The sequence below is a fragment of the Aptenodytes patagonicus genome, chromosome 1, assembly GCF_965638725.1.
Source record: "Aptenodytes patagonicus chromosome 1, bAptPat1.pri.cur, whole genome shotgun sequence".
Taxonomy (NCBI): Eukaryota; Metazoa; Chordata; class Aves; order Sphenisciformes; family Spheniscidae; genus Aptenodytes; species Aptenodytes patagonicus.
The window spans coordinates 180573132-180586522 of record NC_134949.1 but is presented as its reverse complement, the minus strand read 5'-3'; the positions used below and the strand labels follow the sequence as shown (position 1 = coordinate 180586522).

General features: G+C 39.5%; 1 protein-coding gene across 15 annotated transcripts in view; it reads left to right on the top strand.

Moving 5' to 3' along the window:
- Nucleotides 1-13391, top strand: part of LMO7 (LIM domain 7) — a 133679-nt gene that overhangs the window by 29462 nt on the left and 90826 nt on the right. For all 15 annotated transcript variants that reach the window (XM_076362674.1, XM_076362668.1, XM_076362652.1 and 12 more), the window contains exons 2-3: nucleotides 7666-7736; nucleotides 11795-11864. In XM_076362674.1, the coding sequence (XP_076218789.1) occupies nucleotides 7666-7736; nucleotides 11795-11864 (141 nt within the window). The remainder of the gene's footprint in view (nucleotides 1-7665; nucleotides 7737-11794; nucleotides 11865-13391) is intronic.

The following is a 13391-nucleotide window of genomic DNA, read 5'->3' as shown; positions in this document are numbered from 1 at the left end:
TTTTTCCCCCCTGTGGCAGAAACAAACACCCAGCTCTAGTACACCACCATTACACTGTGAATTACTTGGAAAAGACAACTTTTAATCAACCAGGTTTTTGCATATTTAAGGAATTCAGTGGTTGGTTTCTTGTTTCGGGGTGAACTGAATGTTTGGATTGTTTTCTCATGATGATTTTGTCCTTTTCTCTGCTTAATTAGGAACATTTACGGTTAAGGCGCCCACTGCCACCCGTCTTTTACCACCAACCACTGAGCTAGTATGGAGCTCACCTGGCAAATCTTAAAAAAAAAAAAAAAAAAAAAAAAAAAATCATCTTACTCTTCTATTGTTTTGGGAAGGTGCACAAGCATCCACTTTTATTTAACTGAAGTTAGTTGCAAATACATGTGAGAAAGTAAATGCTTGGTTAAAGTTGAAATCAGCATGCATCAATTAGGATGGCAGCTTTAGAACCTGGTGTGCATTTAAAGTGTTTATGGAATTGATAGTATCCAAATAAATCAGATGTAACTGTATCATTACATTAAAATTTCAGTGACTTGATTTTTCAGAGATTCCTAGTCACTCAAATTGCACCTTGCGTTTGCAAGTTTTATGTCCTGCTGGAACACCTACCTCCATCTAGTTTATGCTGCCCATCTCTGCAAATACAGCGAGACCTTTTTTATCACACAAAATAACGTATGTTGGTTTTCTTAGTTTGACACCTGTCAGTACAGTCATCAGTATAAAGAACAGTAAGCTTATTAATCTTGCTATTTTGTGGGATGATCTTGTTTGGGGCAGGGGGGAAGCTTGACTGAATGGATTGATCCCAAATGTTTATCCTTGCTCTTTCTGCAGTATTGTTCCCCTAAGTCGGGGTTTCCTTTCAATATTGGAACAAAAACTTCATTTCCATCCTTCAGATTGTGTTTTTATATGCAATTTGACAGAAGAGCTGAAAAAACAGAGTGTAAGCAGCTGATGAGCAGAGATCTATGCTTCTCGCACCTACCACACAAGTAATCATGTGCCTCTTTGCTTACCCCTTATTCATTGTTTTTCTTCATCTTTTGTAAAAATGTAGTTGTATGTTATTTCAGGAGTCCTTGGCATGTCTGTCCAGAAGGCATACCACAATAAGACCCCATCATTATGTTGATGATAGAAAATAACAGTAAGACTTTTTCAATAATCAGTCATTTCCTTTTATATGTGTTTGTTCTGGTTTGTTATCAAAGGCAATTTTGGCTGAAGATTGAAAAATTTCCACATTCTCTGAAATGAAATGATGGCCAGGGATTTGGGGTATGGGGTTAAACAGGAGAGTGCAGCTTTGCATTGAGCAACAGAGCAGGAATTATTCCAATTGAAGAACAGAAGTCTTATGGATACAAAGGTGGGCATTCACATGGACCAGCGTAAGTGGTCAATGGCAAAAATATTCATCCTCTTCAGCCTTCTTACTTTTGCTGTGCAGCTAGATTATACAACAGATTTCTTGGTAGATATTTTTCTTCTTATTTCCAGCCACCCCAGCTCTTCTCCTCAATGGAGTCGTGCCTGTCATGGATTTTAGCAATGAGGTGTGAGGACTAGAAATGAGGAGCTTCTTTTTGTAGAAATCCAGGCCTTGCTCTTGACTCCTGTGAAGTTGTTAGGCTGGGCAGTGTCATAAGTTCATCGCTGGACAGCTGACTGGGAAAGCCTCTGTGAATACCAGCTTCTTGAGCACCTGTTGACCTCTCAGGAGTTTGTTGGACCCTGAATTAAATTGTGATTGGAAGGGAAGACAGCAGCACGGTTCTCTCTCTGACCTTGGCTGCTTTAGACCTGGCATCCCTCCTGCTGCCAGAGGTGAAATGCCAGCAGCGTTCTCCCATGGCTGGAAGATATGAATGCCCACTCTTTCTGTACATCTTCCCAGGGGCCAAGATTCAGGGAGACAGATCCTGCTTGCTTCAGAAATGAGCCGCTCTTCTCCACCGTTTGACTTTGAGAAAGCTAGTAACCGCTGTGGTCGGGCTGTTCGCTGCAACGCTAAAGGCTTTCTTACCCAGATGGTGGCCAGCCTGACTTTGCCACTTGCATGTTCAAGATTGTGTGCAGAAACCCTCTGAATATGGTTCCTACCATCTGCCCTTTGGGAGGGATTTGGACAAATCAGTTGACTACCGGAGCAAATTGTGGCCATGCTAGGGTTTCTTTTAGATTTGTTGGTTGGTTTGTTTGTTTTTTTTTTGTTTTTTGTTTTTTTAATAAATTCTGAGAGGAAGAACCAGTGGGGAGGAGAAAACTGGACAGGAAGTCTGCAAAGGCCAAACACCACAAGCTCCTTAATCCAAAGTGTAATGGCAGCATTTTTGTTGATAGCTACCACATACGCCATTCAAGGACAAGCTTATCTCCTGCATGGCATTTAAACAGGACTACAAATAGCCATGAAAGGGGGAGGCAGGACTTTGGATAGTGCATCTGAAGTGTCCCACAAAGCAGTTACTCATTGTCACAGTCCAGAAGCACCACCAGTTCCTAGAGGAACGCAGAAGAGGGGAAAAATCCCTACTGCTTTTGTGTTACTTCTTTTTTTTACTTTTTTTTTTTGTGGTGGTGTTACTCTTCCGGCGTGACAGACCCTAAAAGACAAAATCTGTCAAGCTGAGGTAGAGCATGTTACTGACAACTGCATATAAAATGCAGCGGACTCGAAATACCATATAAAAATGTGTCATGAATCTACTTCCAGGCCCTGCCAAGCAGTACAGATGCCAGAGCGTTGGGAGTGTCTTGAACGCTTGCTTGTTGGCTGTGGGTGCAGCCTATATATCTTCTTGTGCATCTTACAGTAACAGTACTGTTCTGGAGTGATACATTGGATGAGGCGGTTAGAGCCAAGCGAGTGCTGTAAACGGAGATATGTAATGCTGGGATTATGTAAGGATGGAGCCATTTGCCATGTAATCTGATCCAGATTTTTGGTAACTGGGGTAGGGGGAAGAAAGGCCGTTAGCAAGGTAGCAATTCAGACATTGATGCATATGTGAGGTGATCCGCTGAGACAGGCACTGCGACAGAAACTGGCAGGCGTAGCCGAAATTCTGTAGTGGGGATGGAACGGCAGCATCAGATTTGTATTGTTGTCCCAGTTCCCTACAGCACATGAGCAGCCCTCTGCAACATGATAAACTGGGCTTTTCTTGCTGCAGTCTTAGCTGGGGGCCTGAAGTTCATAAATCAGTGTAGTATCCTTGAGGTTGCTGTCTGATTAATTGATTGCCCTGTGAGATCTTTGGGTGAGCCTGCATTAAGGCTGTTGCTATCACATGTGGTTCAGTATCTTTCTTGAATCTTCCATCCCTAACCTATGACCCTACGTCAGGGAGCTGTGTGCTTCACTGGTGCAGTTAGCATTTCTCTCAAATGGGTGTGTGGGGTCCTTGCATGGTCTGAGGTGGTGTAGTCTACATGGGGCGGTGGCAGAGGAGCTCTGAAAGAGATGGAGAGGGCAGGGCTGGCCAGCATGAACTGCAGAGCCGGGTGGATGGCGAGTACCCGGCTCCTCTGCAGCAAGGTATCGTTCAGGTCACAGGTTGGGCTTGATGCAGTCCTATCTCCTTGTTTCTGAGCAGCTAACGCTTTTGTGATGGAGAATCGGTTAGCCAGCGTGCCTGTGTATGTGGTGTAAGTCTTGCGTTGGATGGGGAGAGTCTATCTTTGGTGTTTCCACCACAGCAAAGTTAAATTGAGAAGCCTACCAGTCCCTTGCACTTTGAGTTGCATGTGGTGGTATGTATGGGAAACCAGCCCACTTGAAAATGTCCACCGTCCTGCGGTAGAGCTGCCTTTCTGCTAAAGCCGTTCAAACCAGTGTAAACCATGGAAGCAACTTGACATGACCTCCCTTAGTATTTTTTATTAACACTGAAAAATCTTTCAACTTTGAATAGCTTTTAAGGCAATGAAGGCCTATTAGTGATCAGCTATATTTGGCCTCTAGTAGGACAATCCAAAGAAATGTACTCAATGTTAATTTTGGTACTGAGGCATATAATTAGCATATTTTTCTGTGCCATGTGCTTTTTGTTCAGTCCATCATGATTTTGATGTCATGCCATATTCAGAATGGTTGATCTTTGGTTATTTCTTGATTTGCCTCCTCCTACAGGAATCACAGCAAACCTGAAATTAAACTAGCCCTCTGTATGTGTGTGTAAGCATTTTTTAAATGTCTAAATCTAAGTAAAGACTTGATTTGCATACTGTTTGAAGTAAATTGCTTGGACCTGGCAATTGCAAGTTACCAGAGTATTAGGGGACGCTGTCTTACAAAAATAAATTCAAACTGTTTTATAGCAGCAATTAAATGTGATTTTATGATATAGCCTTTAATTATGTCATTGTTCTCTTTCTATCAAAAAAGCAGAGAAAGAAGCAGAATACATTCAGCTGAATGAAGGAGAGAAAAGAGACATAATTTGAAAAGAGATGTTGTTCAAACATGGATAAAAATTGCTTTTGAAAGATATTTTTCTTTATTATTTGGTGGCTCACATGGCCTAAGCGGTTGAAAAATTGTCCAAAATCAATTATGCCTATTACATAAGAGTACCACACCCAGTATAACCAGTTTTAGTGAATAAACAGTGACTCATAAATCATAGACATTGTTTGAAGTTGTAATATCTCAGGTTCTTAAAAGTCAGGGAACTCTCAGCCAGTCCCTGGCTTTCCATTTTTTTTAATGATACCTAGTTCCTGTGTAGGCTATAATAGTTACAGCTGAGCGTGATGCCTTGCAATGGGTATAAGCTGGATGAAAGTCTGTGCTGAGAAAAGTCCTCCATCTCTGCCTGAAAGCTTGGTTTAAAATGGAGTACTTATTTTTGTGACATCAACAAATTCAAGGTGTTGTGCAACTTGGAAAATGTTTCGGTTTCAAGCCACTAGTGTTAAATTGTTCCTTGAGAATACCTCTTAATTACTTAATTATTAGTTATCCTTTAAAAGTCAATATTGATGAAACTTAACTTGGCAGTACTGATGCTTTTATTTTAATGTCAACAAACCACATAGTCATCAAAATCTGTGGGCCACAAGATTGGTCTGACAGCTCCATCCTGTATATCAAATCAGTGTTGATTGCCACAGTGGCTGCACAAATAACTTAGTCAAAATGCTTCCAGTATAATGTCCTCTGATGTAATATTAAGAGGTCTGCAAGTCTTAATAGTAGCATTTACAACCTTGTGCTCAAGTTGGACTCTCTTGTTGTTCAAGGATGGCTTCTAGTTACCTGCGGTCATGTACCTGAAGACTTCGTGGCAGTCAAATGTTCCACACATCATTTTGGAGACTGAGGTGTTGGGGTTTTTTTCCTGGAAAAGACTACAAGATGCATCACGAAAATGCAATTATGCACTGCAGCGTGGCACTTGTGTGTTCTGGAGGGGCTATGCGGAAGTTTAATGTGTCTTCGGTGACACATGCAGGAGCTTCTGTGACTTCTTGAGAATAATTTTTGAGGAGTGACCTCCTTAGTTACATGCTGCAGTTCTAGGATTTTTTTTTTTTTTTAAGGAATTTCAGTGTGAAAGTTGTTTGCGGATATATAAGACATTGCACGTTTGGGATTGGCCCAGCTCTAGGTGAAGGAAACATCTCACCATCTATTGCATGCGTGAGTTACCAGTAAATTCTCTATATTAAACCAAACATTTGGACTGTGTATTCCCATAGATGTCAGCGACAACTCCAGAATGAGAATAATGTTTGGACTCTTAAGAATTGATTGGAGTTTGAAGCATAACCATAAAGCTAGACCCCCGTCCTACAGTCCCTCTTACAGTACAGTTCTGCTGTATGACATGCAAACTTCAAGTTTCTAGCTTGCAGAATGAAGGGCTTATTTTATAACACATATTCCCTATTACCTAGGGAACACGAATATTTATATTTAAACTTTCAGTGCTGTTATGTTACATTGGCTAGTTTCCTCAAAATTATTATCATGAAATAGAACAGCTTTCTATACAAATTTGCAAGCAAAAGGCTGTATTTTACTTGAGATAAGGGTAATTTTCAGATGCCGTGTTTTGAAATTATTCTTGGAAATGATATTGCTAAGATGCAACATCTACTCTTCTGTAAGAACAGACTGTTAAAGGAATATTGTATAAAATGAAGTTCTCCCAGGGGAATCACTGTCATCCTTTGTTGTTGTTAAATGTTTTGGGGTTGGATTTTTTTTTTTTTCCCCCCTTTACCTGAATGTTGAAATTTTTCTTATCTTGAGTTGGTTTGTCATAGTTCTTTCTCTCACCTTATTTGTTAAATCCTAGAAAAAAAACTTAAATCCTGAAGAAGATTTTTGTAACATCTAAATTTGTTCTCAATAAGGAGATTGAAATTACAGGTTTTTAATTAAAAAATAACATATAAAAACTACTTGCTTATATTCTAGCATTTCTGATGTTAGTATGCATTCCTTTTGCAATTTAGGAAAAAAATAATAGGATGATGATGTAACAGGTCCTTAAAGAGCTACATCCTTTCCTCTGCTCTTTTACCAAGCACAGCTCATTTGTTTCACTACTAATTTCCTTAATTACTGTGGTAACCAGTAGCTTTGGTCTGGATGCACACAGGTTCCACAGCACTTCTAATTGTGTGCCTGAAGTCCTGTGCAGTATCGGGGATGGTCACGATCCCCAAAGGGAGGTTCATAATTAGCCGGTGACTGAACCTGGTGGCCTCTAAGCACAAATAAGTACCCTTCCTAGTGTTTGATTTCTATACCCAACTGGGGTAAAACCCTCTTTTGGACTGCTTCGGGAATATTGCCTCCTTATCTGACTTGCATGTGGGTTACTAATCTGGGTGTTTATAAGAAATCTGCCCGATTTGGTCCCTTCAAGGAGCATGGGCAGAGGGGGGATCTAGTAGGAAGAATCCAAAAGAGTTTAAACTTGGAGGTGCTGCTTTGAAGATCTTGTTTGAGGTGGAGGGAGTTAATGCCAGAAGCAAAGCTTTTTTTTCTGGAAAACAACTTTGCTGAAAACCTGTAGGCGATGCTTTTGGCATTGGGTATCTTAAGTCCTTTATAAGACATTGTTCTTGTTCACTGCTTTTCACTCTGGATATAAAAAGTAGTCCCATTAGTGTAGTCCTACTGCTTGCCAAGTAATGGGAATTGATGTGCACGTGGTAGGACAGACTTGCCGGAGTGGTTCTTTAGTCACAGTGCCTTAGGTACAAGTGGCAGGAAAAAAAGCCCTATTAAAATACTTTGTGCCGGATATCGTGAGTATACACGCTGTAAAATGAAGTAGGAGATAAAAGACACTTTCTCTCTTTTGCACTTCTGTTTGAAATTTATTTTATGTTTTTCAGTGTGGCTGGTATTGCTTTAGAAAATAATAAGTATTCCCACAGAATTCAGCTGAAGATTGGTTTACGCTAGAGGAAACTATTTGAAGATGTTGGATCTGACTTCTTTTGAGGCATAAAGAACTTATTTTAAAGTACTTATTTCTTTTGAAATTAATATAAGAAAATAATAGATATTATGAACTAAGTGTTGAATTGAAAAGATTTTTTTGTTTGTTTTTTACTATTTAGATACTCTTGCTAGTCCTGATTGTGTGTGTGTGTCCAATTAACTCCCAATTCTTATTTTTGTAGACAGTTACTGGGAAAAGCTTTGGAACCAAAGACTTTCGAGCAGCTCTGGAAAATGGAGTCCTGTTGTGCGAGTGAGTATTGACTTACTGATATAAAAATCCTTTGCTTTAACATCAGTTGGCCTCTTTCCTTGTTGGCCTCTGTATTTTTTTTTTTTTTGAAGTACCAAAAATATTTTGTAATAAGTAATTACCTTTTTTCTTTTATACCTGTTGTTTGCTGTGGGAAGGTTGAACAGCTTTTAAACATCGTCTCTCAAGATCTGTTTCACGCGTTGTCCTACACACTTGCTCGTGTGTTAGCGAGAGGGTCATGCTGATCCTCTGGCCAGTTGGTATGGTATCACTGGGCTTTCTCTTCAGCTTGTGCAAGGTGGTGTGGCCACGGCTGGGAGTAAGGCACTCGGTTATCTGTATACCCCCTGTTGTTGTTGGGGTTTGGGTTTTTTGTTCCCCGTCCCCACCCACCCATAAGAAATTATTGTAAACTCTGCGTGCCAGTTGTTCTCTAAATCCTGAAAGCTACCTGTTCCTACCAGAGAACTCTACACCCAGAGAAGTTTTCTTTTAAAAAGTACTACATTTCAGAAGTTAATTTTACACAAAATTGTAAATTAAAGATAACAGGCAGGCCTTTGATTTCATGCGTCTATTACTTACTAATACTGCTCTTATGGTTACATCCAAGTACCTCAATAATGTAGAATCTATTGGATATCATTTGGCATACTTTATAAAAACATACTTGTTTAAAAAAAAAAACAAAACAAACCACAAAACAAAACAAACAAACCCAATGTCGTGGTTTAACCTCAGCCGGCAACTAAGAACCACGCAGCCGCTCGCTCACTCCCCCCCGGTGGGATGGGGGAGAGAATCGGAAGGGTAAAAGTGAGAAAACTCATGGGTTGAGATAAAGGCGGTTTAATAGGTAAAGCAGAAGCCACACACGCAAGCAAAGCAAAACAAGGAATTCATTCACTACTTCCCATGGGCAGGCAGGTGTTCAGCCATCTCCAGGAAAGCAGGGCTCCATCACGCGTAATGGTTACTTGGGAAGACAAACGCCATCACTCCAAACGTCCCCCCCTTCCTTCTTCTTCCCCCAGCTTTATATACTGAGCATGACGTCACATGGTATGGAATATCCCTTTGGCCAGTTTGGGTCAGCTGTCCTGGCTGTGCCCCCTCCCAGCTTCTTGTGCACCTCCAGCCTGTTCAGTCAGTAGAGCATTCGGCAGTTTCCTGCCGAAACCAGGACACCCAAACACTTTAGGATGATAAAAGTAAATGGATTGGGTCTCAGCATAACGTAGAAATATGTTGTCATGTATACGCACATGCAGTCCAGGTTTCAGTACTATCTGGACTGACGTAGTTACTGCTTTCAACAACAAACTCTGACCTCAGCTTTTTCTGGAGTGCTTTCTCAAAAAAGCTTCCTTGTGCTTATCTATTATAGGCTTGGCAATAATGGGACTTGCCTGGTTTCGTTGCTAGGCTGAGTCAGAGGTGTAAAATGTCCACTTGTCAGGTCTCTTCCACATATCTGTAATTGGTTCTGTACTTACTGGAACAGGTTTCCAGGACTGGAAGCTGTGCTAATCCCTTAGTAGTTTAAGGAACGGCAGGTGTAAATGTCATTAGAATGCCAGTAAGAGAGAAATCTCATTGGCTGACTACCTGGGACATTTAAAAAAAAATCTCAAATATATCTCAGAGACATTCTTAAATCATTTCAGCCAAGCTAACTTTCAGAAAATATTTATAAAGGTTCAGTTCTCTAATTTTTTTGTTTTTAAACTATCAAAGATATCAAAGCAAATGCAAAAAGGCAACGTTCCCACATTTTTCCCTTCTGTGAATATTACTGTGTTTTCTGTCCTTGCCTCTATTTTTCTCTTTGGGCCCTTTGCCCATCCAGTCTATCTTGCTAGTTGCTTCTGCAGTTACCTTTGTGATACGAGGGAGTTGATTCAATTTGAAGATTGAATGTTGTAGAGGTGGACACTGTATTTTCATTACTTACGTAATCAAATGTTAACTAGACTGAATGTGGTAATGAAAATAGTTTATACTTTTAATAAGAAGGTATTTCTTCAGGTATATGTGTAGTGGGATGTATGTATTGTATTCAGCTGTAACTTTTAAATAGTTCATTTAAAAATTGGCAGTGAACTGATACATTCTAATCCTCTGATATCTTCATTGTTGACGCTTATTTGGCAAAGGAATATAAGCCTCCATCTGCCAAATTCAAATCAGTTAAATTTATCTGTAATTAATAGCCATATGCAAGAAAAACATCCTGTAATTTCTTCAGCTGAGCATCTTGCCTTAGGAGGCATGCAGCTTTCTTTAAAGCAAAAGATGCCTCATTATGTTGCACTAAATCATATAGTTGTCCTCCTGTGTCATAATTTTAAACTTGACATACTTGATGTACAAGGAGAAGTGATTTTCATAGAAATTCTGTGGAAACAGAAAAGAGCAAGATGGGGAAAGCTTTTCAGATGTCCAGTTTTCACCAAAGTCAATAGAGCGCAAGATCTTAAATAGTGGAGGCAAAGTAGACATGACATTGCCCATTTCCTTGGTTCACCTGTGACATGGCTAGTTTAATGTCCACAGTTGTATTATTTCTGGAGATGGTATATTTGACTTAAACTATAGCAGATAAGACCTGCATTTGCACCCTGTATTGCTATAGCAGTCCAGTTGGTTTGTTTGGCCCACTTAATGACCGAGTGTGCATCTTAACTCCTGATCAGTGGTTGACAAAATGAAGCCTGTTACATTATACCGTATCTCCTGTGTATACATTAGAGGAAGGAAGTCACTAAAGTTTTCCCAATCGCATGTTACTTCGTGTTCTGAAGTACAATAAAGCAAATAAAAATGTGGGTAAATAAATAAATAAATAAATTAGGGCTCAATGTATCACTTTTTTTTTTGTGGAAAAGTCATCACGTGTTTTGTTTACTAAATAACTTCATGCAGTTGAAAAATCTCAGGACCTGCAGCCATCATTTCTTCTGCAGGCACTTAGAAATCTATCTTCCATACCAGTGTGTATAGGTAAACTCTGTTCTTTTTGTTTCTTTTCCAAATAAATTTGCAGCTTGAGCAAAAAATGCCTTTTCCCACATAGAGTTTTAAACTTCAGGTCCTGACTCTGCATTGACGGGGGCAGATCACAAAACCTTACTGATGTTTTCTGGGGTAAAGGGACTGGCCAGACAAGCAGCAACAAGAAGAAGGAGCAAGCCCAAAATTCTCAAAGCTATATAGGCAGATGAAGTCTGCAGGGTGTCCTGAGGTCCCCGTTCTCTGTTGATCCTGTGGTCTAGCATATAAGTCAGTGAACCACAGTATTTCCCTGCCTCCGTGACTGAAAACCTGGGTATGAAGGTACAAGGAATCCTGTTCTTCATCCTCACTGCAGGACAAGGTGTGCATTTGGGCTTGTGTATTCAAGAGTGATGCGTTAGTCTGCCCTATCTTCTCAGTTTAATTATGAATTTTATATAAAGTAAGAGTGATATGAGGTGCAATCTCTTCTGGCTGAGACTGAAAATGACTTGCGCGTGTAAATTATATGTGTCAAAAATGATTGTTGCACACATCATGATGGGCTTGATAGCATTATGAAAACTGAGTTGATTTCTTACACTTACAGCAATATCAGTGCTTTCACACTGAACTCTGAAAATTAATATTCTGATATATTTTCGACATCATCTGCATCAGAACTTTTATGTGAAGAAAAACTTTAAATGGGAAATTTGAGCCTGATTAACATCACCACCCATGCAGTAGAAACACAGATCCATTTTTGCCTACGCCTACCCAAGCATTTTCTTTTCTTCTTTCTGACTTTGCCATTCTCAGAAATCCCTTTTTGTGTGTGTTTGTGACTTGTCCCACTTTTGCTTCTACAATCTGTTGTTGCTTGTCGCTTCTTGGAAAACTGATTTAAAAAAAAAATTAGGGGGCGTTAATAAGTTCAAATTTACTTGGTTCAAGTCATATAAGTTAGGACTCTATGCAAAGTATGTCTTAATAAGCATTGATGCTCATGCTTAAATAAAGTTGATTATGTAACAGAAAATCATATGACTTCTTTTTAGTTTGATTAACAAGATCAAACCTGGCATCATTAAGAAGATCAATCGTCTGTCAACTCCAATAGCTGGCTTGGTAAGTAATGACATCAAATCTAATATCTGGGGTATGACGCCAAATTCTGTTTGTTTTTAATGAGCGTTCTCTTGCGTATTGTTCTTACACGGTCTTGCTACAAAAACCTACTAAGTTTTCAAGATTTTAGTTCCATTTCTGTTTTTGTTTAAAATAGTACCATTTATACGTTGCCTTAGACCGCAAAGGTTACCTGTTCTGTGATTTGGACCTGTAACTTTAATCAGCTTGTCACTGCATGAAGCTTCATCATCCCAAGATATATCAAGCACTGACAACTCCTGTGCACAAACCTATATGGTGTTACTTGTTTTTATTTAAAGGCCACCATCCTATTTTATATTCACAAGCCATTTCAGATGTCCCTCTATTAGGGAAGGGGCAGACTTGGAAATGCTCTGTGTAATACGAGTATTTTTAGAATCTGCTTCTCCCCACCCACAGCAAAGCTTAGATTGCATTAAAATAACTCTGATGATGGAAAGATCTCTCTTCAGGCTTCAGTTGAGGGATTTGCCAATGTTTTGGCTGTAAATCATGTTGTCAGGGGGAAAGGGGGGAGATATATGTAATCATTTACACAGGAAATTTAAAAGATTTCCCGTATGCTGCCTGGCAAATTTGCTGGTCAGAGACTGTAGGATAAATTTTGTAGCCATTTAGCATCAGAAACCTTTCTGTGGGTAAATGAATTCAAATAATTTTTTCTTCATAATTTTTTCCTACGAAAGCCTTGTTGGCTATTCATGTCACTAGGGTATCTAGGCCACTTAGTCCTGTCACCAGAACTATTGGTCTCATCTTAAAAGACCCAAGGTGAACAGGGGCATATGCATGATTCCTGTAGCAAGTGAAAGATCCCACTTTATGGTGAACATGCAATCTCAACATTAGGGAAAGCTACCTGATTTCTTAATAGGAGTAGAATGCAAAACATCTCTAGATACTTGCATTTATATGTTTTAATGGGATGAGCCAACAAAGCATCTGCTTTTGCTGGTCAACAGTGTATTTCATTAGGGAAGAAGTGTAGTTAACTTGGCCAGAGGTCATAAGGTTGGGTTAACTTGTCATGTATTATTGCACAAGCTGAGAACGTGCATTTCCACATCAAATGAATGTAGAAAGTATTAGTTGCCTTTGTCCCAGAAAAGCTCAGGGTATTAGGCTTGTGAATAACGAGTGCTGCACATTCTTTTCCCATGAGGGATCCAAAAAATAATTCAAATTAAACCAAAATCATTCTGGGGACGACAGCACAGTTATTCTATCAGCAGTTTGATTGCCTAAATGGGCTCTGAAGTAGCCAGTTGATCCAAACCAGAAAACAATAGGCGAGATTTTGTTTTTGTGGTGACTTAAGTGTCGTCTTGAATCATAACTGTAAGAACTCTTGTTTTCACATGAATTTTTTTGGTTTGTTTCCAGATGCAAAAATTCAGAGTATTCATTAGGTGTGTAGTTTATATCTTGTAGTATATTATTGTTCCTTCAAGTTGTTTCTAGCTCCTACAAGTCTTCAAAAAT